General features: G+C 40.6%; 3 protein-coding genes across 3 annotated transcripts in view; all 3 read left to right on the forward strand.

Moving 5' to 3' along the window:
• Window positions 1–19,651, forward strand: part of LOC134754970 (acid-sensing ion channel 2-like) — an 87,439-nt gene extending 67,788 nt beyond the window's left edge. The window contains exons 10-11 of the mRNA XM_063691465.1: window positions 14,928–15,040; window positions 19,545–19,651. Of these exons, the coding sequence (XP_063547535.1) occupies window positions 14,928–15,040; window positions 19,545–19,633 (202 nt within the window). The 3' untranslated portion in view covers window positions 19,634–19,651. The remainder of the gene's footprint in view (window positions 1–14,927; window positions 15,041–19,544) is intronic.
• On the forward strand, window positions 1,011–4,965 carry LOC134754786 (uncharacterized). The gene has a single exon (XM_063691151.1). It carries the CDS (start codon window positions 1,329–1,331, stop codon window positions 4,695–4,697), a length of 3,369 nt encoding a protein of 1,122 aa, XP_063547221.1. The 5' UTR covers window positions 1,011–1,328; the 3' UTR covers window positions 4,698–4,965.
• A 4,274-nt stretch (window positions 19,652–23,925) lies between the features above and the next one.
• Window positions 23,926–26,153, forward strand: part of LOC134754831 (transient receptor potential cation channel subfamily V member 5) — a 64,401-nt gene continuing 62,173 nt past the window's right edge. Inside the window, exons 1-2 of the mRNA XM_063691259.1 lie at window positions 23,926–24,053; window positions 24,241–24,419. Coding sequence (XP_063547329.1) covers window positions 23,963–24,053; window positions 24,241–24,419 — 270 coding nt within the window. The 5' untranslated portion in view covers window positions 23,926–23,962. The remainder of the gene's footprint in view (window positions 24,054–24,240; window positions 24,420–26,153) is intronic.

Here is a 26,153-nt window from a genome sequence, read left to right on the forward strand (position 1 = left end):
GTACTTATGTCTACGCTCGAGCTACAGTTTGGCAACCCAGATATTATATTGCACCGTATAAAACAAGAAATAAAAAAATTAAGTTCAGTGGCTCCAGAGTACCATAAAGACATTGTTATGTTTTCAAATAAAATTAAAAATTACGTTGCCGCCGTACTCGCACTTAACCGTGAAAATCACCTAGAAGACTCGAGTGTAATCACAGTTGTGTTATCTAAACTGCCTACTATTCTTTTGTCTAAATGGGCGGACTACCGGTACTCACACAACACGGCGAGCACCACGACTAGACTCGATCAACTATCGGATTTCCTCAACGAAGAAGCTATTAAAATATCACAGTGCAGTGTTATGTTAATTAATGCTCCAAAAGACAATTTTAAGCGTAAATACACGGACAATAATATCAACGCTAAGACTATACTACTACAAAGTGAACAAAGTTATACTAAGTGTCGTTATTGTCACGGATTATTATCTTAATTATAATTATTAATTATTATCTAATCACAATCTCACAGACTGTAAGAAATTTAAAAAATCATTACGAAAAGATCGCTGGAGCTACGTAAAATGGTCTGGACTTTGTTACAAGTGCCTATTACGTCATCACGATAAACAGATGTGCCCGGCGCCGGCGTGTGATATTGATAACTGCGGCGAAACGCATCACCGCTTATTGCATTTCGTTCCGAATAATCGTGGTACATCAAGCGACAACCCCGTGGTAGAAGAACCGCCCGAGACGGAAAATACCGAAACTCAAGTCGTTACTCGTATTGACTGTACCTCCGAGAGTGTTGTGTTAGTAAAAGTCGTGCCAATAAGTGTACACAGACCTAATGGAACAATTATAAACACGACCGCGGTCCTTGACGACGGTACTAGTGTGTCGATGATAACAGCGGGTCTGGCCGCGCGGGCCGGGCTGCAGGGACGACGCAAGTACATGCATGCGCGTGGTGCATGGAACAATGCCGAGTTATCGTGCGAAACGCAGCTGATTCGCGCATGTGCAAAAGTATAAAAAATATTTAAGTAACGGACAGTATAAAAAACCGGAAATACTAATCGGTCAAGATAATTACCATTTGATTTTACCGTTAGAAATCATAGGTGGGAGTACATACGACGAACCATATGTGACTCGTACTCCGCTGGGCTACTGTTTACACGGCAGGGTACCCTCTGGTGTGACGTCATCACACCGCGCACTGTTTACAACCCTGCATTTAACTACTTATGACGACGATGCTGACGTCACCGAGAACAACCGGTTGCTTAATGAACTACACGAGAAGGTTCGCCGTAACTTTGCAGTGGATTCTATGGGAATTTCTACTAAACCGCGGCTGAATAGCGAAGATGAACGCGCTCGTGAACTGCTGGAGCAAACTTCTACTCTCGTTGACGGCAAGTGGCACGTCGGCTTGCCCTGGAAGGACGTGAACTGTGTCATGCCCGACTCATTTCCCCTTGCGATGTCACGCTTAAAAAATGTCGAGCACAAGATGTCAAAGAATAGCGCATTCAAACAGAGATATATGGAACGTTTCGAACACTTATTCGAAAATAATTATGCGCACGAACTACTCGACACTCAAGTTACGCCAAAGACGTGGTACTTAGGACATTTTGGAGTAGATAATCCAAATAAGTCAAAACTCCGGCTAGTATTCGATGGCGCAGCTACCACGAACGGTTTTTCTCTAAACGACTATTTACTAAAAGGCCCCGACCTACTCATGTCTCTCTTCGGCATAATGCTCAGATTCCGCGAGCACCCTATCGCCATATCTGGGGACATAAAGGACATGTTTCTGCGAATAAAAATAAGACCCGAAGATCAGAATGCTTTCCGATTCTTATACAGAAAAGAACCCGAAGAACCCGTGAGAACGTATGTGATGTCGTCCTTAGTATTTGGAGCCTGCTGCTCGCCATTTATTGCCCAATTTATCAAAAACAAGAATGCTCAACGCTTCGAGTCATCATATCCATCAGCGACGGAAGCTATATATAAGCAACATTATATGGATGACTGGATTGACAGCGTGCCAGATGAAGAAACAGCTATCAAGTTGATACGTGAAGTAAAAATGATCCATAAACAGGGAAACTTTGAAATACGCAACTTTATGTGCAACAGCCCAGCGGTACTCGATAGCCTACCAAAAGAAGCCCTAGGTGAGACGGCCGTAAAGTTCAAAACCGGCGAGCATTACGACGGCGAGCGAACTCTCGGCCTATTGTGGCGTCCAGATGATGATACCTTGGGGTTTGACGTATCGTTTAAAAAAATACCGGAAAGTATTATAAATGGACAACAAAGGCCAACAAAGCGTGCTATGCTGCGCGTTGTGATGTCGATTTTCGATGTTTACGGATTTTTATCGCCTATTACTATCATAGGAAAACTGATTATTCGTGATACCTGGCGATTAAATATATCTTGGGATCAAGGTGTACCTGACGATATATACGACGAATGGTGCAAGTGGACGAACCTACTTAAATCATTAGAAAATGTGAGACTGCCCCGGTACTATAACGACGCCGCCGCAACGAGCCCCGCCAGCGTAACGCACACCGAACAGTTGTTGCTAGGAGGCGACGCGCCCGGCCCGGCCTTATCGTTATCTGCACCTGCGCCGCCGCTGCAATTGAATGAAAATAATAAATATACAAACCTGCAGTTGCATCTGTTTTGCGACAGTTCATCTATAGCTATGTGCGCGGTGGCTTACTGGAGATGGGAATGCAATGGATTAATACACGTTGCATTTATAGCTAGCCGAAGTCGTTTGATGCCTAATAAAACCTTATCAATTCCTAGGGCGGAATTACAAGCTGCTGTATTATCTGCTCGCTTAGCAGATACGATAACAAAGGAACATAAGATAAAGGCCGAGCGACGAACCTTTTGGAGTGATTCAAGTTGTACTTTGCATTGGATAAGGAATGCCGCTCGTACTTATAAACCGTACATAGCGCATCGTTTAGGCGAGATTGACGAGATGACGCTCATTAGTGAATGGAGGTACGTGCCTACAAAATTAAACATAGCGGACTTGGGCACGCGAAAAAACTATGACTGCTGCATTTTGGAAAACGAATGGCTTCACGGACCTACCTTCCTCCGACGTGATGAGTGTGACTGGCCAACCGATGTACTGAACCCTGAAATAAAAAATACAGCTGATTTAGAATGTGTAAATATTATACAAAATAATGAAATTGACTTACCAGTGCCGGACCCAACAAGGTTTTCTTCGTGGTTGCGCCTACTTAGGTCTACTAATATGGTACTTACCTTTATAAACAAATGTAGAAAACATACCGTTGAGAAAGATGTTACCATGGAGAGAGCTGAAAGTTTAATTTTGAGAACTTCACAAGCTGAAAGTTTCGGACAAGAAGTAAGTGACCTGAAACAAGGAAAACACATTAATAAAAATAGTAAAATACTTACCCTGTCACCGTTCCTCGACGAATATGGAGTCTTGCGCGCGGCGGGCCGCATCGATGAGGCTGCAGATGTTTCGCCGGCAATGAGAAGACCTGCAATCTTAGATGGTCAGAATTATACGGCGCGCCTGATTGTAAAACATTACCATAGTTATCAGGAATTGGTTGTAAATAATATAAAACAAAAATACTGGATTACAAAATTAAGACCGACCGTTAAGAACGTTGTATCTATGTGCATGACCTGCCGGCTTAAAAAATGTAAACCAGAGATACCCAGAATGGGGGACCTACCTAGTGCTAGATTGGCTCACCATCAACGTCCCTTTACCTTCTGTGGTGTAGATCTGTTCGGTCCTATGGAGGTAACTATTGGGCGACGACGAGAAAAAAGGTATGGCGTTCTGTTTACCTGCTTAACGGTGAGAGCTATACACCTGGAGACCGTCGCATCACTTACCTCCGATTCCTTCATCATGGCCCTGCGCCGCATGGCAGCAAGACGAGGCTGGCCTCAACAATTGTTTTCGGACAATGGGACGAATCTCCGAGGTGCCGATACTGAACTTAGAAGGTCGATTCAGGAACTGGACGAGGAGAAACTCAAAGACGGAGCGATGAATCACGGGGCAAAATGGACATTTATTCCCCCTGCTAGCCCACACTGGGGAGGTGCATGGGAGCGCTTAATACGAAGTGTGAAGGTATCCCTGAAAACCATACTAAAAGAGCGAGCTCCTAGAGAGGAGACCCTGAACTCTCTGCTCGCGGAAGTTGAAAGTATTGTTAACAGCCGACCACTAACCCATGTTTCTGTCGAGCCAAATAGTCAGGAAACGCTCACACCCAACCACTTTCTTGTGGGTACATCATCCAACCTACCACACATGGGAGCATTTGACGGTTCAGAGTTATTTCTAAGAAAACAATGGCGCATAGCTCAGCTCCTTGCTGACCAATACTGGAAGCGTTGGGTGAGAGAGGTTCTACCTGACCTGGTGCCGAGAAAGAAATGGCAAGCAGAGCAGAGGCCATTGCAAGTTGGAGACCTCGTGCTCATAGTGGACCCAGACGGGCCCCGCAATGTGTGGCCCAGAGGCCTAGTACAAGAAGTCATACCAGGAAGAGATGGGCGGGTCCGAATGGTGAGGATTAAGACCAGAACGGGAATTCTTACCAGATCTGCCACACGCGTCGCTCACCTTCCGATAGGGGATGAGTGCTGCTAGTGCAGCACTAGGGGGGGGTATGTTCGCGACGCAAAATACTATTTCATTAACCGCGTCAATGAATGTGTAAGAGCTGAGAGAGGTGCGGGGAGCCGGGGTGCATCTATGCATTTCCGAACAAACCCGATTTTGGTTCCGAACTAGATTCCGCGCCAGCCGCACGTCTCTTGCGCTCATTTTTTTGTGTGTGTACCTACTTTCGATTTTAAATTCAAATAATATAGTTTTGTGCATAATTTCGGACTTTTCACTTGTGTTTTGACTCCCAGCCGTTACAGGGGGTTAAAAAGGGGATGTAGTTTATATGTAGTGCAAGTTTTCGTTTAAGCTAGGAACATGAAACTTGGTAAAAGGGCATTATATTATAATAGACGAAAACTGATTGCACCGTGTTTGAAAAGTTTGTATTAATAAGTTTGCATCGGGAGCGAACATTTTATTTTAATATATATAGGTAGTGGACTTGAAAATCTAAGTGTTGAGAAGGATTATATCGAGAACAATTTTTTTCAGTTAGGGGCTTGAAACTTCGTAGTTTGTGAAAGTCAAATTTCAATAATTATTAACAAATGATTAACCGTCCCTACTGATATTTTTTGCTGCATAATATTACAAATCCACGCGTACGAAGTCGCAGGCAACAGCTAGTTTGATATATTTGTTAAACTGTTCCTCCAGTACCAAGTGGCGCTGTCTATGACGTCTAGAAAATTATATCGATACGATAATATCCAGACACTTGGCAGTCTTATTAATCGGTTCGATTACGCCTACACCGATCGTGTGAAATTGTTTCCGCATATCGTTTTTACTGCATTAGTGTGCTAATTTAACTTAGTGTTGTAGTATTGTTTTAGTATGGGTGCGTAGTAACGAGGGGAAAAGATGCATTTGTGGTTAGTATCTTTATATGTGTGCTACCTCGTCCCCCTCGAAAAACGACAGATTTTTTTGTTAGGAAAGATGTAGCGATACACTACTCCAGTTACTAACTCCTCCGAGCCCGTATACGATGAAATAATGTGTACTTAATGCTAGCAAGCAAAAGTTACTGGTTAAGTCGCCTGCTAGCATACTGAGTACGGAAAGTCATGCGAATATTGTCATGGCAGAAGGTGAAATTATGTAAGATACGAGTCATACGAGTAGCTTAACAATTCGGTAATACGCGAAGGAGCCGATACTTGACCGCTGTTTGTTGGGCCTGCGAATATATACCCTAATTTAGTCTTAAGTCTGGCCATCACTTAGTTCAATTTGCAAAAATACTCTAGGAAGTCTAGGGGGAAGGGCAGACAAGAGCCTTAGAGATTTGGGGTTAGGGCTTGATGCAATGATGGCTTGATGCAATGATGGCTTGATGCAATGATAGCTACTAACACCAAATAATAACATTCGTAACCACGCGATTACCCGATCACAGTGAACACTGATCGTGTCTTGTGACTTGTGACTTAGTGCACTGCCTTATGGGAATATAGTTCAAATCCGGAAACCGCTACCAACTTTTAGTATGTTGTTGGGCATGTTATTCGGTCTCCAAAACTGCCGGGAGACAGCGGCGCCGGCCATCTACTTCAGCGGAATGACGTCATCAAAATGACTCCCGCCTCGTTGCGAATATTGCATATTGCACCCAAACTATGCATTGCACATACACGTGTGGGGTATTAAATGAAAGCCAATTAATTGTTCTATTTTTTACTCATACACCGTGTCTTAAATTATACAGCAATATTTAGTGCAAATTACAAAGAAATCAGAATGGTGGAAAAAATAATACGATTATTTGGGTTTTACAACCAAACAAAAAGTCGGACGTTACAGCAATATACTACAATATTAAAGATGACGTCTCAAGCCTTACATTAATATAAAATAAAAATAAAACTGATTAAAATTGTTGAAATTATCCATCAAAATGTAGGTATTCGCCCATACAAATGCCTTAAAGTTAAAAAAATCCAAATTGGTCATATTCCAGAGAATCCGCATAAGCTTCTAGTATGTTATTAACAATATGACCGGATTCTCAAACTGTCGGACACCATCTCTATTGTCCCTGTGTAACAAATAATGACGTCATACAGATATTCACTGCCGAAATTCGCAAAATATAAATTATAGCTATACCATGAGTCACACATACACGTGTGCTACATGTAATGAAAGGTTATTAAATGTATTATGATTCATCTATACATTGCTTGCAAAAAAAAGAGCTATAAACAAAGCAATACCACTTTTTATGAAAAAAGTAGGTGTATATCGAATTTATATCTAAACTAAAAACGTTAAGAAAATATTGATTACACTATTAGATAAAGCAGTTATTCAGGTTTAGGTTACCGCTTTAATTTTTGATTTTCGATGAAAACTGTGGAAGTTGTACAAAAAAAACTAAAGCGCGCCAACAATTATTCCTTAATGCGCTCATATTATGCAAAGAATAGTACTAAGTATCGGGTATTAAATTTAATGAAAACGATATTTTGGAGTGGAATTATAATTTATAAATAACGATTATTAATTTATTATTAACGACGTAACGATGGCAACGGACCAACATGTCTAAGTTATTACTCTCCCATATATTTTAATAACATAATCATATATTATGCTATAATTTTGCGAACATCTCAAGATTCCGTTCGCAATAGACAAGCGACATCGCGACACCGTCTCTGCGGAGACCGCAGCGCGGGCCTGCGACGCCTGCGGATATCTCTACTTTTGACATTTTGGTGTCATCAGTGAAAATTGAAATGTTTACAAATAATTTTCCTTCAAATTATGTATCAAGATTACAATACATTAGCATTAAATAGTGCGAAATGTGAGAATGCGAATTGTAGTGAATCAGTGCATCTATTTACACGTATTATCAACCTACGGTCTTATACATACCTACTTACATTCTCCCTAGTGTGCTCTTTACTGGAAATTTTGTACAAAAGATACATTGGTGCGGTGGTGTTTTAATTATTTTTATATATTTTTATTTCTTACTGTATTTTATAAATAGCATTTAGTTTAGTGTGTAGTAGTTAGTGAATGCTCCCCAGCCCATGTCGCACACTCCATCCTCATCCGCCCATCAAAATGTCTCCCACAACAGCGTCACTGGAAATCTCGTACAGTGCCCCCATTGCCCCGGCCAGTCCCGCCTATACAAAGGAAGCAAGGAACTGAACATCCATATCACGCGCGTCCACAAGGCTCAGTCACAATGTGCAAATGCAGCGCCAGGACCTACCCCTATTGCAGTAAACTTAACCACGCCTGATAATTTTCTAACCTGGCTTGGCGTACAAAAAAATGCGACCCCCGTAGTCAAAAGAATACCAAAAGGAGCTCGCATTTCTGTGGCAAACGCTCAGAGCCAAACCATTTCAAAAACGGTTAACGAAAATTCTGTCGAAAGTTGGATCCGGCTGTTTTCTTTCTGTTACCAAATTCTGCACACCACCGACAGCAATGATAATATATCTCTCACCCAAAAAATTAAATCGAATTGCATCCACCCCACAGACCCAGCTCCTCGCCCTCAATCAATACGCGGGCTGAAGGACGACACAAAATTATTTAAAGTAGTCGAGCAAAAAATTATAGATGGGGACATTAAGGGCGCCGCTCAAATGCTATTTTCCAGCGACGTTGTTGCTCCGGACAGCCCTGACACCGTTGCAGCATTAACGTCAAAGCATCCACTTCCAGCAGCATCCCTCCGCCTGCCTGATCCCCCGGAGCCCGATGCACCACATCTGGTTGCTAACAAGAACGATGTGTTAGCAGCAGTGATGTCCTTCAAGAACGGCTCCGCCGGTGGCCTCGACGGCCTTTCGCCGCAACATCTTAAAGATTTGTTATGCGGAGCCATCGGCGACGCCGGCGAGCATCTTTTGGACGGCATCACCCAACTAATAAACCTTATGCTGTCTGGTGAAGTCTGCAGCGGGGTCTTAGGAATCTTATATGGAGCAAATCTCTGCGCCCTTAAAAAGAAAGACGGTGGAATAAGACCTATCGCTGTGGGCTTTACCTTTCGGCGTATTTGTTCTAAAATCTGCTGCAAACATATTTTTCCATCCCTCACCAAAAAATTTCAACCTTTCCAACTTGGTTTCGGCAGTAAAGGCGGCTGCGAGGCTGCTGTTCACGCCGCACGCGCCTTTGTCGGTGACGACTCGTGCGAGGTGCTGCTGAAGGTGGACGTGAAAAACGCTTTCAACTCCGTCGATAGAGGCGCCCTGCTGACACAAATCCAAGATGCCACCCCTCTTATCTACAAATACATGTGGCAATGTTACCATCAATCCACAAACCTCCTCTTCAAAACTCATCCCTTGGCATCAGCAGTAGGCTGTCAGCAGGGCGACCCGCTTGGACCAGCTATATTCAGCCTTGCCATTCACCCCATAATTTCCAACCTAAATTCAAAATTTAACTCGTGGTACCTGGATGACGGAGCACTATGTGGTGATTGGAGGTCTGTTCTAGATGATTTGAGAAGCCTAACCGACTCCTTCAGTACAATAGGCCTAGAGTTGCACCTTACAAAATGCGAACTATTTATAAATAAACCTCTCCCCACTACCGACCTGCAAAGCATTATTTTAAATTTCAACACTTTAGCTGCTAATATCAAAATCATAGACAAAACCTCCCTTAGACTCCTTGGTGCTCCAATCTTCCCGGAATCCATAGAACCTATCATTAGCGAACATCTAAATACTCACAGAGCTTATTCGGACCGCCTTCTAAAAATCAGTGCACACATGGCATTAGTAATCATAAAATTTTGTCTTTTTGTGCCCAAATCCATATACATACTTAGAAGCAGCCCCGTTTGGAAATACCCTCATCTCATCGAACCCCTAGACTCCGTAATTAAAGTCACACTTTCATCAATCCTCAACATCAACCTGGACAACCACGCCTGGACCCAGGCCTCTTTGCCAATCCGTCATGGCGGCCTGGGCATCCGGCAAGTTGTCAGCGTAGCCCTCCCAGCTTTTTTGTCCTCGTTCCACAGCACTCAAGATCTCGCCAGTAAAATTTTTTGCCCTTCCGCCGACAATATCTGCATCAAAATACAGAGCGAGGCCAAAAATGCTTGGACGCAAGCCTGCCCGGATAATCCAATCCCAGCCTTTGTAAATTCACAAAGACTTTGGGATGAGCCCCTCTGCAGAGCCACTTTAAAAGGACTTATTGATAATGCTCAAAGCCCTGCAGAGCGCGCTCGTCTCCTAGCCGTATCAGAGCCAGAGTCAGGGCTCTGGCTCCATGCATTGCCATCCCCCAACATAGGAACCCTCCTAGAGAGAACGACCCTCGCACTCGCTACCAGTCTGCGACTGGGGGTCAAAACCAATGAGCCCCACCGCTGCCGCTGTGGCTCCAATGTTGACGAGCTGGGCCACCACGGCTTATCCTGCCAGAGAAGCGCGGGCGGCATCTCTCGCCACGCCTCCCTGAATGATGTCATCCGGAGGGCGCTTGCTTCCGTTAGCGTGCCGGTCATCCTTGAGCCGAACGGTATCGCACGCGACGACGGCAAGCGGCCCGACGGAATGACACTCATTCCGTGGAGGCTCGGAAGGACGCTTGTGTGGGACGCCACCTGCGTTGACACGCTAGCACCGTCCCATCTACAGGCGACCTCCGTCAAGGCGGGAGCTGCGGCTACAACCGCAGAACAGAACAAGCGGTGCAAATATGCTGTCCTCGGCGAGGGCTACATATTTGCGCCGTTTGGCGTAGAAACTCTGGGACCGTGGGGGCCCAGCGCAAAAACAATGTTTAAGGAAATTTCCCAGCGCCTTATAGACACCTCAGGTGACCGGAGGGCTGGCAGCTACCTCGGCCAGAGGATAAGCCTGGCCATCCAAAAAGGTAACGCTGCCAGCCTTCTGGGCACCATAACTCATGAAGGAGACCTGGGGAGCATTTTCTATTTATAAGTTTATTTTAAGATTTATTAGGTATAGTTTAGTTTTTATGTTTAGTTTATTTTATCGATAGTTAATTGTCAATACAAACAAAATTAAATATATTTATTATATTTATACGCCAATAAAAATAACTAAATAAGTTAATTATAAATTAAAATTTATAAATTGAATTTCTATGATAAATAAGCAAACAACGGTTTCTTTTCGTACCTAATCTCCTCCTTTGAAAGTCGGTTAAAATTTAAGTTTTGTGCACCTGGGCTGGGCTACAAAGGCGAATGCTACAAAGGCGAATGAATTGACGCCTCATTTATCAAAATCAGTTCAGTAGTTCCATGTAAACAATACATCACACGTAGACAGCAAATTCTGCCTATTTCTATTGTCTGGGAGAGGACACTGACTTCTGTAACATGTTTTTTACCTAGTTCAGAAGTCAGGGACTTCAACACCTATTTTGTACTCGCTTCTGTCAATATTTTTTAATTTTTTTTTCAAATTCATTTTATAAATTATGATTCCACTCCAAAATGTCGTTTTCATGTATTTTATATGTAATGTTCTTTCATTTAATACCCTATAATTAGGACTATTCTTTGCATAATATGAGCGCATTAAGGTAGAATTGTTGGCGCGCTTTAGTTTTTTTTTACAACTTTCCACAGTTTTTATCGGTAATTAAAAATTTAAGCTGTGACGTATAGGTATAGTTGAATAACTGGTTTCTTTTATATTAGACGCAACATTGTTATAACGTTTTTAGTTGAGCTATAAAATATATAACGGCGCGTGCTTTATTTAATTCAATTATTTTTGAATTGTTAAATTGATCGGGTAGTTGCGTTTGTTACTGACATTGACAAGTTGATCTATTTTAAGAGCGGGTAGTCCCGAATGGAGTTGTAAGTGTCATGGCGGCGCGGGACGTCATTCGTTGACAGCGCCCCGCACGAGATGGTCGCTTACAAACCCATTGGCTCTTAATCGTGATTTATTTTTGTAATCATCGAATATTTTTGGTGTAAGTTCATTAAAACAAGGAATACAGTGATTTGATTGTATCGTGAGATTATTATTTCGTAAAATCCTGCACGTGCACGCCCACACGACACCAATATGTCAACCACGCCTGTTCGGCCTCCCGATACCCCGACATATATATAAATGAACTTTTCTCAAAAAAAGTGGTTTTTCTTTCTTTGTAGCTCCTAAAATATACATTGTTTTTATAAATAGTGTATTAACGAATCATAAAATATTTAATAACCTGTCGTTTGATATAGCACACGTGTATGTGTGACTCATGGTATAGTTTTAATTTAGATTTTGCAAATTTCGGCAGCGTTCACATGTATGACGCCATTATTTGTCACTCAGGCACTATAGAGATTGTCTCCCAGCAGTTTTATGATCCTTTTTATATTGCTAATAACATACTAGAAGCTTATGCGGATTATCCTGAAAATGACCAATTTCGATTTTTTTTACTTTAATGCATTTGTTCTAGCAAATACCTACATTTTGATGCATAATTTTCACATTTTTGGTCTGATTTTGATTATTCTGATATCAGTGTATGACTTGAGATATCAGCTTTAATTTTGTTGTACATTGCTTCAACGTCCGACTTCTGGTTTGGTTGAAAAACCCAATTAATCGAATTTTTTTTCATCGTTTTGATTTATTATTAAATTTCTCTTAAACTATTGCATATTTTGGTACATAGTGTATTAGTCAAATATATAATATTTTATTGGCTTTCGTTTAATACCCCACACATGTATGTGCAATGCATAGTTTGGGTGCAAAATGCAATATTCGCAACGAGGCGGGAGTCATTTTGATGACGTCATTCCGCTGAAGTAGATGGCCGTCGCCGCTGTCTCCCGGCAGTTTTGGAGACCCAGTACCATGCTCAACAGCATACTCAAACTTGGTAGCGGTTTCCAGAGCTGAACTATCTCTTCGACCGTTCCCCATAAGGCATAGTACTAACTATATATTCCGTCACCAAAAAAACTGAAAAAACTCACGATTTGTTACACATTATGCAAACCAAAGTTTTTCTCTGCTGATCAATTGTAAATTCTGCTGATTAACTATTTCCTTTATTTATTTTTCTATTTAGTTCGAGTAGGTATTTATAATATGGACCTAAAATACACAATGACACAAAAACAAGGGAAAAAATAAATTTTTCGAGTAGACAAAACTGTGGTAATTAGGCGTCTCTCCTTATTAACCGACTTCCAATAAGGAGGAGGTTATCAATTCGACCGTATTTTTTTTTGTATGTATGTTACCTCATAACTCCGTCATTGGTAAACCGATTTGGAAAATTGTTTTTTTTGTTTGAATGTGTAGTCCCAAGTTGGTCCCGTTTTTGTCAAAACCCAGTTCTGATGATGGGATCCATGAGGAATCCAGGGAACTCCTTGAATCTTATAGGCATACATATAGTGACTTTTGTATTTTCATTAATAAATCAAGTATTTACGTTCAGAAAAAGTGACATTTAATGAAGTCGTAATGCTGATGATAATCAAAACGAAACTCTTTAACGATGCATAGTTCACTTTGACGATTTGTCCTCTTCGTTATGTTTACTAAGCCAGTAAGATTTATAAAGAACATTTTTATCAAGGTTTAGTCTGATGATGGATTCCATTGGGGATTGAGGGAACTCCTCAAATATTATAAGCATACATACAGCAATTTTTGTATTTTTATCAATAAACTAAGCATTAACAATTAAATAGTGCCATTTGACAGTGGACATGAAAAAATTTGAACTAAAAAGTGGAAATAAAAACCTTAAAAAAAAAGAAAAACCGACTTCAAAAAGGATAAAATAAAATAATATTATTCCTTTTCTATGCGCTAGCAACTGATACGTTTGAAGTCGGTGCCAAGCCAATAAGTGATATGTATATGTATGCCTAATATTTGAGAAGTATCAATACTCATTATATACTGGTTCTTTCTTTCTTAACAAACTACACCAGGGTTGGCATTCGATTTGACGGTGTTGATGCTTTTAAAATTTGGCTTGGCACCGACTTCAAACGTATCAGTTGCTAGCGCATAGAAAAGGATTATATTATTTTATTTTATCCTTTTTGAAGTCGGTTTTTTTTTAAAGGTTTTATTTTTAATGGGTGCTCTAACTCTTAGGTCCACTTGCACCAACCACACCATCCCACTAACCCGGGGTTAAGCGGTTAAACCGTTAACACAGTCTCAAATTGTACTGGTAACCATGGTAACTCCAGGTTTAACCGGTTAACCCCGTGTTAATGGAATGGTGCGTGGGCCTTATTGATTATGCCTTTTTTTTTTTGTTAGGAGGGAAAAATGCATTACGCATACCACCCGGGTGCGGGGGGTGACCCGAGTGGTTATGTGGGACTCCCGTCTAGGCTAATGAGGCCCACGGTGTACCCACTGAAAAACCCCCCATATGCCGCCTCGCCGCCCTATTGGTGGGGTTGCAGGAACGCTTGCGCTTGTCATCCGCCACCCCACCGGCGGCAGCCGCCCACGAGCGCGGCTCCTTCGCGAATGCCCGAAGGCCCTTCACGCCAGATGCGCCTTCCTTCTCGGCTTCCATTCTGTATTGTAGCGGACCCCCCCGAGCCCGCCACAAGGAAGCCACGGGCGCCAGGAATTTCCCCGGCGCCCAGCGACAGATCAGGTCTATGGTTCTGCCGCAAAACCACAACTCGGCTGCAGAGGACAGGGAGAACGGCACATCGTAACACCGACACTCCTCTTCCTCTGCAGCCCCACCAACGCCGCTACAGCGGAACGGCCCCGCCAAGTTCGCAGGGGATAGGGAGAGTGGCGCATCGAAATACCATCACTCCTCTTCCCCTGCGATCCCACCTCGGCCGCCGAGGATAGGGAGAACGGCTTACCGCAATACCGACACTCCTCTTCCTCGACGGTCCACCTTCGGCGCATCACAAGCGGGCTTGACCAGCCCACTTGGAGCGTCCTCCTCGGGTCAGCCCGCGCCTCAAACAGGCCGGCCCTGGTTGCCTCTTCGCTTCACCGTGGGTGACCAAGCCACGGTTACTAAGCCCCTCCACCACGACAAGGTGAGCAAAAGGTATTGATTATGCCTACTCCGACTTTATCCAACTCGCCGCACCCCATTGAGCACAGAGCGCATATTTGGGTAAATGAATATTAGTATATGATATTTAGGTAAAATTGATATATTAGGGTAAAATTGATTCATTCGTTGACAATAGGTATTTCGTCTGATTAGGAAATGGGTGAGCGAGGACACCGAAGACGGAACGAAGGTCAACATCCGGATGTCGTCTCTGCCGCACTTGCGCTACGAGAGGCACCTGCTGCGCTCCAGTCTGGACCTAGTCGGTGAGGGTGAGGGCGGCTTGAGCCAGACCATGCCGTAAGGGTACTGCATGTTGCCATACAACGCCACGATTTAGAGTCTAATTGCTGGTTACTTCAAAAGTCATCTAGTCGGTTCAGGCTGTTTCTTACGAAAGATCTCTGTGGATACATTATTTTGATTTCATAGGAGTTTTAACATATATTATTTAATTCGATAATAGCCCTGTTAAACTTGTTTTCTTCAAAAACTAATGAGAAAATTGCATTTTATCCACAAGATGGCAAGGTAATTTGGTGCAATTTTTGAGTTGTTTGCTCATGTTGGCTGAAGGAAATGATTTTTAAGTGATAGCAATAGCTTGAGTCATTTCGATTTGATTGGTATTGTTTCACAGTTAGTATTTTCTTCGCGTAGGGGCGGTAAAAATATTTTGCGTTTCACTAGGTATCAAAGTTTGTTTAACCGTCGTGCCTTGAACGCTCGCAACGCTCAAGATTCCAACTTTTGAACCGCTTATTACGCTTGTGGTTCAATTTTAGACTTTTCTTAGCCTTTCGGACAATTCTTAGCCTGTTCAAGTAACTATATTGATACTTTGATACACTAATATTGTAGCAGTAGGAGTTTTTAAACAACAACTTAGCCCCCTTGTAATTTAGTACATTGTGCAACATGGGGCGTGTTACATATTGCAAACGAGAGTATAGTTAAACCGCAACGGCTTGCAGGAGCGATTAATAGTCTCGAGATTGCTATATTATTACGCCCCGAGTTACACACAATGTTTTTCAACACACTTGCTCAAAACGTTTTTATTCCACCGATTTTTGGCTCATAATCCTAGACATAAACACGCGTGCTTTTTCAGTATATTATAACACTCGTGCTTTTTCGTTATATTATCCGACTGAGTTAAGAAGGTAATTGATTGCTAATAATATATATGGAAACGGAGCCTTCTTAATTTGGTCGTGTAATACATTTTTTTAAACAACTATAAGGTTTCAAATGTTAGTTCAAAGAGGTTTTATCTCAACAAACATAATTTATAGATCAAATGATCTCGTAAATTACATTAATGAATAAACATAACATTTTATCGATTTGGTCTCCATCCATCGGCTAGAAATACGAAAATATTAGCTTTTTTTCATTTTTTTAATTGGCTGTTTGTCGATTTCGTTCGCGCCTTTGCCTTGCGCCACAGGGCGGACACGCTATACATAAAAAGTCACTTGCGTTTCTATGTGTGAACGGCACGTCTGTACACACGTCATGCGTCATAGTGTGAGTAAGATGCTTAAAAATAGTACTGAGCGGCCGGCAAACGGCCGTCAATCTGCTGTCGGGGGCGAGGTAATTCGAGTTGGGGCGGGGCGGTGCGTGGCCGTTCTATATGATAATATTATTACTTATTCTGTGCTTGCGCGCGCATTGGGATAGTTATTTGTGCAACAAGAGAGGAAAGTTGGTTTTTCTTGCGAGTGTTTATTCTGAGTCCCGAGAAAGCGAAAGACTCAAAAACACGAGATGTAAAATAACTTTTCCCCTCACTAGCTCGGAAAGCCGTCTTGTATCCTTTAAAACCAGCGGGGAAAAACGCATTTTATCCACTAGTGGGGAAAGTAATTTGACCTCGGATGGAGCGTGTTTAAGTAGCTTGACAGAAAACAAAACGTAAAACGCTCATAATAATGATTCGTTTGATATTAATTATCATTAAACAAATGTTTTGAGAATCTAATAAAAAATACCAAATTTAGCTTTTTTTAATGATTTTATGTCATAAACCTTAGAGTTCCATAAGAAACGTTTGTTTTTTAATAATAATGTTAAATATAATTCTGAACGCACAAGTTGAGTCGATGCAATTTCAAAACGCATCATTGACATTTCATACGTCAGAAATGTCAACATTGTCAACAAAATTTTTACTTAAAAACTTCTCACGTAAAAATACAGAATTTCCAGTTTTTTGTTATAATATCGTAAAAAATGAGTGATTTCAGTGATGAAGATGATCTAACGCCTGTGGATGTTGCACTTTCCTCGCTATAGTGAGGTGAAAAGTTTTGTGTTACACACGGGTGCAAATGTATTTTACTTCTCGTGTGTTGAAACACTTGCTACGCTCAGGATTCTACTTTAGAACCACTCGCTTCGCTCGTGGTTCAACTATAGAATCCTTTCGCTTGCTCGTGTTTGAATTCCACACTCGCGGGTAAAATACAACTTTGCACCCTTGTATAACAAATAACTATTGCTCTCGTGTTGCACACATAATTTTTCACCTCAGTAGTGAGAACATATTAAAGGTTAAAATGTATTTCGAATTACACAGAATAAACAGAAAAAAAGTAATATAATATGTAATATAATACCAAATAATAATACCATACCATACCATACCATACCATACCATACCATACCATACCATACCATACCATACCATACCATACCATACCATACCATACCATACCATACCATACCATACCATACCATACCATACCATACCATACCATACCATACCATACCATACCATACCATACCATACCATACCATACCATACCATACCATACCATACCATACCATACCATACCATACCATACCATACCATACCATACCATACCATACCATACCATACCATACCATACCATACCATACCATACCATACCATACCATACCATACCATACCATACCATACCATACCATACCATACCATACCATACCATACCATACCATACCATACCATACCATACCATACCATACCATACCATACCATACCATACCATACCATACCATACCATACCATACCATACCATACCATACCATACCATACCATACCATACCATACCATACCATACCATACCATACCATACCATACCATACCATACCATACCATACCATACCATACCATACCATACCATACCATACCATACCATACCATACCATACCATACCATACCATACCATACCATACCATACCATACCATACCATACCATACCATACCATACCATACCATACCATACCATACCATACCATACCATACCATACCATACCATACCATACCATACCATACCATACCATACCATACCATACCATACCATACCATACCATACCATACCATACCATACCATACCATACCATACCATACCATACCATACCATACCATACCATACCATACCATACCATACCATACCATACCATACCATACCATACCATACCATACCATACCATACCATACCATACCATACCATACCATACCATACCATACCATACCATACCATACCATACCATACCATACCATACCATACCATACCATACCATACCATACCATACCATACCATACCATACCATACCATACCATACCATACCATACCATACCATACCATACCATACCATACCATACCATACCATACCATACCATACCATACCATACCATACCATACCATACCATACCATACCATACCATACCATACCATACCATACCATACCATACCATACCATACCATACCATACCATACCATACCATACCATACCATACCATACCATACCATACCATTAAAAAAATGTAATAAAAGTATGAAGTGGCAGTTCATGGCCTTCACTAAATTAAAAAGCCACTTTGTTTCACTCCCAGGAGTGAGGAAAGTCGCACTTTCTTCACTCCCTGGAGTGAGGAAAGTCGTTCTCTCCTCACTCCAGGGAGTGACGAAAGTAGTCTTGTTCGAGCTGCTGAGGTGAAAAAAATAATAACCCGCCAGCCATTTTCCGTATTTGTCATAAAATAGGAATAGTTTTGCATGTTTGTAGTTTATATATTGACGAAAATGACATTTTCAAGCATTGAAAATATTGTGAAAATGAAGAACACATAAAATTGACGCTGCCAGTAATACTAATAGAGGCAAGAGCCGAGAACAGCCTTTTACCATCCAAATCGGGTGAAAAATAATTGGCGGTATATGAAACTTTTATACAATGGTAAATCAGCAAAAACGCCCAGTCTTACTTGGAAAACGTGTTGGTAGCTTAATTCAGTGAACTGGCGAATAAGTGCCTACAAGCCCAGCACGCTTTTGTGCAATTGTTCGATGTTAAAACTGTAAGTCAACATTTTGAAAATTGTACTTTTACTGTTTTGACAAAAAAGAAAACGAATTCATAAGTTTTGTTTTTTCCTCGCAAGTGTGTGGAAAAACGTCGTATGAAACGCGTGTGCATTGGTCATTACACACATCGGCTTTCTTATTGCGCGCTTGCTTACAGCTCGCGCGCACAATATCGCCTCGTTTGTAGTAACCAACTTAGCACACTTGTATCATAATGTATTATTTCATCACACTTGCGATACAAAAATGAATAAATAAAGACAAATAACGGTTAATTACAATACTAGAAACTTCATAACTCCCTAGGGAAAACGCTTTTTCTATAGTTCCCGCTAAGCCTGCGTGCAATTCCACATTTACTGAGCGAGTGTGGTGAAAAATAAATAACCATTTTCTTCTGTATTCATTTCAGTATCCGTGGGAGGTGTTATTGGATTGTTTTTCGGAGCTTCTATACTAAGTTTGGTGGAAGTATTTTATCTCATCATTCGAAAACCATAGAAAAAAATATTTATATATTTGTAAGTCTGAATAAATACCACGAGAGCCATGCCTTTTCCTTCGTATTTTTTTTAATTATAAATCTTATAATTTTCTCACTTCTCGAGAGCAGCTAAGTGCATGCCTGTTTGTTGCTGGTTGTTTTTGTTTACAGGCGAGCAGGAGCCAAATAATCATTTTCCATACATCTTCTTCATTTAGTTTAAGAGTCCATAGCTACGGCTACGGGCCATTGTATATGTACACACAGCTGCAAAAGTGTATACCCACTTTATGAATGGATTCATACATAATGTTGGTAAGCACTTTTGGAGCTCTGTGTATACCTATATGTACACTTTTTACTACATACATACTACATACTACATAATATAGACTATATAAGTAAAAAATCAAGGATAAAATTATTAAGTTTTTTGCAAAAACTTTCATGTTTGATAGAAGTATTTATTGCTAATACTTTTCTTTCAACAGGCAATTAATACTCGTCGCCACAAATCTAAAAAAATCCAAACAACTAAGCTAGGCTTTATCACAGTGTTCCTAATGGCCTCCTCCTGTGTTCATCATCAGATCAGGTCGATGGTACCAGTACCTTAATAAATATAGCATTGTCACCTAACCGAATGTTAAGTTTCAGCTTAAGGCCCCGTAGCGTAGGTTCGTGTTCTTTTCTCACTCTCACTGAGCGTAAGCGTAAGCGGGATGGATGTGCGGCTGCGGGCTCAGGATCGCGGATCATGTTTTTGGATTTTTATTTGTTGTAAGTTTAAAAAAATAAATAAGTAATCACTGAGTTCCCTCAATAATAAAATTGCGCATTATTAAAAACAACTTTCATATTTTTTTAACTTTTGTATTCGGTTGTGGCTATTTTTTAACCGACTTCAAGATTTCAAAAGGAGGAGGTTATCAATTCGGTTGTTTTTTTGTTTTTTATTTTTTTATGTTTGTTACTCCATAATTTCTGGTCCGATTTTGAAAATTCTTTTTTGATTGTAAGTATATACATACAGATTGGTCCCGTTTTTGTCAAAACGCAGTTCTGATGATGGGATCCATGAGGAATCGAGGGAACTCCTCAAATGTTAAAGGCTTACATATAGTGATTTTAGTATTTTCATCAACAAATCAAGCACTTACATTTAAAAAAGTGACATTTGATAAAGTGGAACTGCTGATGATGATCAAAACGGAACTCTTCAATGACGCATAGTTCACGTTTGGCGATTTGTCCTCTTCGTTATGTTTGTTAAGCAAGTTAGGTTTTCAAGAAACATTTTTGTCAAGCTCGAGTTCTGATGATGGGATCCACGAGGAATCGAGGGAACTTCTCAAATGTGAAAGGCATACATATAGTGATTTTTGTATTTTTATCAACAAATCCAGCATTTCCATTTTAAAAAGTGACATTTGATGAAGTGGAACTGCTGATGATGATATGAATGGAACTCTTTAATGACGCATAGTTTACGTTTGGCGATTTGTCCTCTTCTTTATGTTTGTTAAGCAACTTAAGTTTTTAAGGCATATTTTTGTCAAGCTCGAGTTCTGATGATGAGACCCATGAGGAACCGAGGGAACTCCTCAAATGTGAAATGCATACATATTGTGATTTTTGTATTTTCATCAACAAATCCAGCATTTACATTTAAAAAAGTGACATTTGATTAAGTGGAACTGCTGATGATGATCAGAATGGAACTCTTCAATGACACATAGTTCACGTTTGGCGATTTGTTCTCTTCCTTATGGACCCAGACCCAAACTTGGACCCGGACTCGGACCCGGACCCGGGTTTGGACATGGACCCCAACTCGGATCCGGACCCGGACCGAACTCTGACCCAAACTTGGACCCGGACAGCCGGACACGGACCCGGACTCGGATCCGGACCCAGACCCGGACCCGGAAATGCTACTAGAAAAGTGGGTTAGGTTAGATTAGAACTGTGACCCTTACAGAAACGAAATGCTATCAGAAAAGTAGGTTAGGTTTGGTTAGGTTAGAACTGCGACCCTTACAAAAACGAAATGCTACTAGAAAAGTGGGTGGTTTTACCTCCTTTTCTACATTATTAGGCAATATTATAATAATTAGGCAATTAGGCAAAATTTGTCAAAAGATGGATTAGGATAATTACGCAAAATATATCCATCCACCATTGAAGTCGGTTTTTTTTTCTTAAAAATTATTTCTATGTATGCACCGATTACTCCGAGACCCGTGGGTCCGATTTGAGTAATTTTTTTTTGTTCGAAAGGAGCTACTTCCAAGTTGGTCTCATGTTAATCTGGTTCTGATCTGATGATGGGATCCCTGAGGAATTGAGGGAACTCCTCAATTTTTAAAGGCACATGTATGGAGATTTGGGTGTTTTCATAAGCAACTTGAGCATTTTCTCTCGAAAACGACCAATTTGATGAAGTGGACCTGATGATGATGATTGTTTTGATGATAGTGATGATGATTTTTTTATGTAGGATATTCAGCGACTACTCCGAGACCCGTGGTCCGACTTGAACATTTCTTTTTTTGTTTGAAAGAAACTACCTCCAAGGTGGTCTCACATTAATCTGGTGCTGTTCTGATGATGGGATCCATGAGAAATTGAGAGAACCCCTCAATTTTTAAAGGCACATGTATGGTGATTTGGGTGTTTTCTTAAGCAACTCGAGCATTTTCTCTCGAAAACCATCAATTTGATGAAGTGCAACTGTAGCCTAACCACGAGTTTGACACTAAATATTCCCTAGCGTCTTCGTAACTTACTTTGTACACTAATATGCCAGTACGAGCGAGATGCGTAAACAGTAAGTTACGCACACAATAGCGAATATATCAATGTCAACCTCGTGGTAAGGCTACCGATGAAAAACCTGCGCATTTTAACCCTACCAAGCCTAGTTATTCTCCAAATCGACGCCTTTACCCACACAAATATAAACAAATTTAAACGTAAAGGCATAGTGACCCCACATAATCTACGAGGTCATTCACACCGAGACCGTCTAGTTGCAACGCTTCACAAACTCTCAAGATCAGAGCACTCGGTATACGTCACAGGTCACAGGCCGTGCGATATGCAACCGCCTCCCCTCCCAGATAGCATAAGAGATGCACCGTCTCACCAATCCTTCAAAAGGAATTTACAATTGTGGCTGCTCACAAAAAACTTTTATACTGTTAATGAAATAATGGAACTGCCAATGACTATATAATATAATAATTAATTATATACATTAGTTTGTTTTGTAATTTATTATCTTTTATTACGAATTGATGACATTACAATGTTGTGTATATTTCTGTCGAAATACTCTGTAATTGTGTCATCTCTATGTTTATTGTACAAAATTGTATTTGACGTTTACCTGTATTGTACCAATAAAGATTATCTTATCTTATCTTATCTGATGGTGAAGACCATGGACGAAATGTGGAACTTCCCTCGTATGTGTATTATGATTTTTGATGTAGGTAGTGTTGGAAACAACCAAAGAGACTGAGAGGTGAGGGGTAGGTGTGAGAGGTGAAGGTAGAGGGTTCAGTGTTTGGGGGGTTTGAGGTTGGGGGTTGAGGGGAGGTGAGTTCATGGGTCGGGGACTGAGGGATTGGTAGTGAAGGGATTGGGGTATAGGGTTAGGAGTTAAGGGGTCTGGGGTTAGGGGTCGGGGAATGGCAGTTAAAGGGTTAATGGTTTAGGGTCGAGGGGTTCAGTGATCAGGTGTTGATGTGCTGTGAGGTTGAGTGATCGGGGGGTTTGAGGGATTGGGACAGTGGCGAGGCGGAGAATGGATTTAGTTACAGGAATGGTTTCCCAGACGGACTCGAGGAAATTTCTGATTATTTAATAAAGTTTACGAATTTAGAGTTAAACATGATTATGTTTTTCATTCATGCGTCATGCTCTTAACAATGTCTTCAAACTAAAAATAGAAAAATAAAAACTTATAAAAAAAGATAAACCGACTTCAAAAAGGATGAAATAAAATATTATCCTTTTTAGGGTTCCGTGTTTAAGTGTATGCGTTACCAACTGATATGTTTGAAGTCGGTTAAAAAAACGGAGCTTTTATTTAACTAAAGTTTAGTTAAATAAAAGCTTGTAAAAATAACACTGATAACAAAAATTTGTTGATGGCATAAAATAAAACTCTACAGGAGGTACCTATTGTTATGGCAACGGAGTAAGTTTTGTCGATTAATGATCGCATAAACTGTACTTGTGCGTGCTGGCTGCACTTCAAGAGTGAAATTAACACTGATTTTAGTAGTTATTGTTGGTGAAGGTATATTTGGATCAGTGATTTCGCTACATAGATCAACATGGGTAATACAGAAAGTAATGTAACAAGTGGTGTCAAGAAACAAGCCGGTACTTGTACACAGAAAATATATAAGTTGGTAGACGTTAAAGGTGAGTACAGTTTACTCTTTAAGTATATAGCTACCTAGTTAAAGTTACTCTCCAATCTTGCTCCGGGTTCCTGATGTAAAGTTATCTTATCCATCGCGGTTTATTAACGCGGCGAGCGGCGAACATAACGGGTACCTTTGCGTTAAAACCATGTAGCTATCGATCGTCATAATAAATATGACTTCAGGCGGAGGGCTGCTGGTGGACATGATGAAGCGCGCCGTGCAAAACAAGCAGTACGCGGAGATCGACCACGCCATCAAGACCAAGGTGGAGCCCTTCCTCTACAACAAGGGCAAGGGCCGCTACATCCCCGTCTCACACGTCGTGCTGTTGCGCAACAAGGAGCGGCCCAGGCATAAGCTGGTGGGTCTACAATTTACATACAGTCAAAGCAACTTATTCATAAAACAGCTAACGCCTGTTAAATTTTGTCTCCCTCTGTAAATGATAAATGTTTTTTGACAGACGGGGACAGACCATCAACGGCTTGTTAGACTTGACAAACGTTTCTGAGCCATAATGGCCCAGTTAAATTAAGGGTTTCACCTCGAAATGAGAAATAATAAGCTGGAAACTCGTATCCGTGGGTACACTACATAATTCCGAAAAACGTTATGCCGAATTTTAGAATACCAAATTTTATTATTCCGATTTTTGAATGCTCGACCTATCAAAATTCCGACTGTCGGAATTACGAATGATGAAAATCACGAAGATTTATATTTCCGAAAAGCCGAAAAGCCGTATTTTGTAAATTCCGAACCACATAATTCCGATTATAACAATTCCGATGGTGACAAACACCGAATTTGACAATTACGATTTATGAATTCACGAATTCCGAATTGCCATTATTCCGAAACTTTAAATTCCGAACCACATAATTCCGATTTTAACAATTCCGACAGTGAAAAACGCCGAATTTTACATTTACGATTTTTGAAATCACGAATTCCGAATTGCCATTATGGCGGTCAGCAAAATAGTATCGGCGCCTGTCGATAACTTAGTATAGGTTAGAGCACGCGCTGATTTGATTAAGATAATGTCTGTACCGCCGTAGATTAGAGATGTATAAAACACTTGATTATGGTTTAATAAATCAGTTTTAAGTCTACCCGACAACGGTACCTTTTTCTCACCCAACTACGTTCCCTAAAGCCATTATTCCGAATCGACGTTATTCCTATTTTAAATATCCCAATTTTTAAATTTCCGAATAACGATATTCCGAATATATTGTTAAAGTTCGTTTTCTTGAGGGTCGCAGTTATAATATAACCTAATCCACTTTTCTGGCAACAGTTCGTTTACTTGGGGGTCACAGTTCCAACCTAACCTAACCCACTTATGGCAAGAGTTCGTTTATTTCGGGGTTGCAGTTATAACCTAACCTAACCCACTTATCTGGCAACAGTTGGTTTTCTTGGAGGTCGAATTTCCGAATCCGAATTTATTTATGCCGAATTTTTATGCCAAAAATATTTTATGCCGAATTTAAGAATGCCGAATTTAACGTGATGCGGCACGACAGGCACCCGTAATAATTACTAAAACGTGAGTCTTCATTTGAATATCACGAATTTCATTTTTCCGACCTTACAAAAGACCGAATTTCTAAATACCGAATTACTCAAACGAAACATGTCTTTATTTGAATATCACGAATTTCATTTTTCCGACCATACAAAAGACCGAATTTCGGAATACCGAATTACTCAAACGAAACGTGTCTTCATTTGAATATCACGAATTTCATATTTCCGACCTTAGAAAAGACCGAATTTCTGAATTCAGAATTATCTTATTTCCGATCGGACAATGGTTTTTCGGAATTTAAGAATTCGGAAAAACATATTTCGGAAAAGTGTTAAATCTGAACTTTAAGCTTTCGGTAAAATGACAATCGGATTTTAAATTTTCGGAAATAGCACATTCGTGATTTTCTTCCATCGTGTTTTTAAAAATCGTAATTTTGAAATTTACCAGCTAACCTTGCGTCATAGTACGTATGTCTGATCACTACGCTTTCTGTGCCCTATATCTTGAAAACGTCTCCTCATAAAAAATATTTGATACCTAACTTGTCGTAAATTT

Source organism: Cydia strobilella, chromosome Z, assembly GCF_947568885.1.
Source record: "Cydia strobilella chromosome Z, ilCydStro3.1, whole genome shotgun sequence".
NCBI lineage: Eukaryota > Metazoa > Arthropoda > Insecta > Lepidoptera > Tortricidae > Cydia > Cydia strobilella.

Excerpts from the sequence above, each read along its gene's own strand:
- LOC134754786 (XM_063691151.1), top strand. The coding sequence starts at position 1,329 with ATGGGAATTTCTACTAAACCGCGGCTGAATAGCGAAGATGAACGCGCT.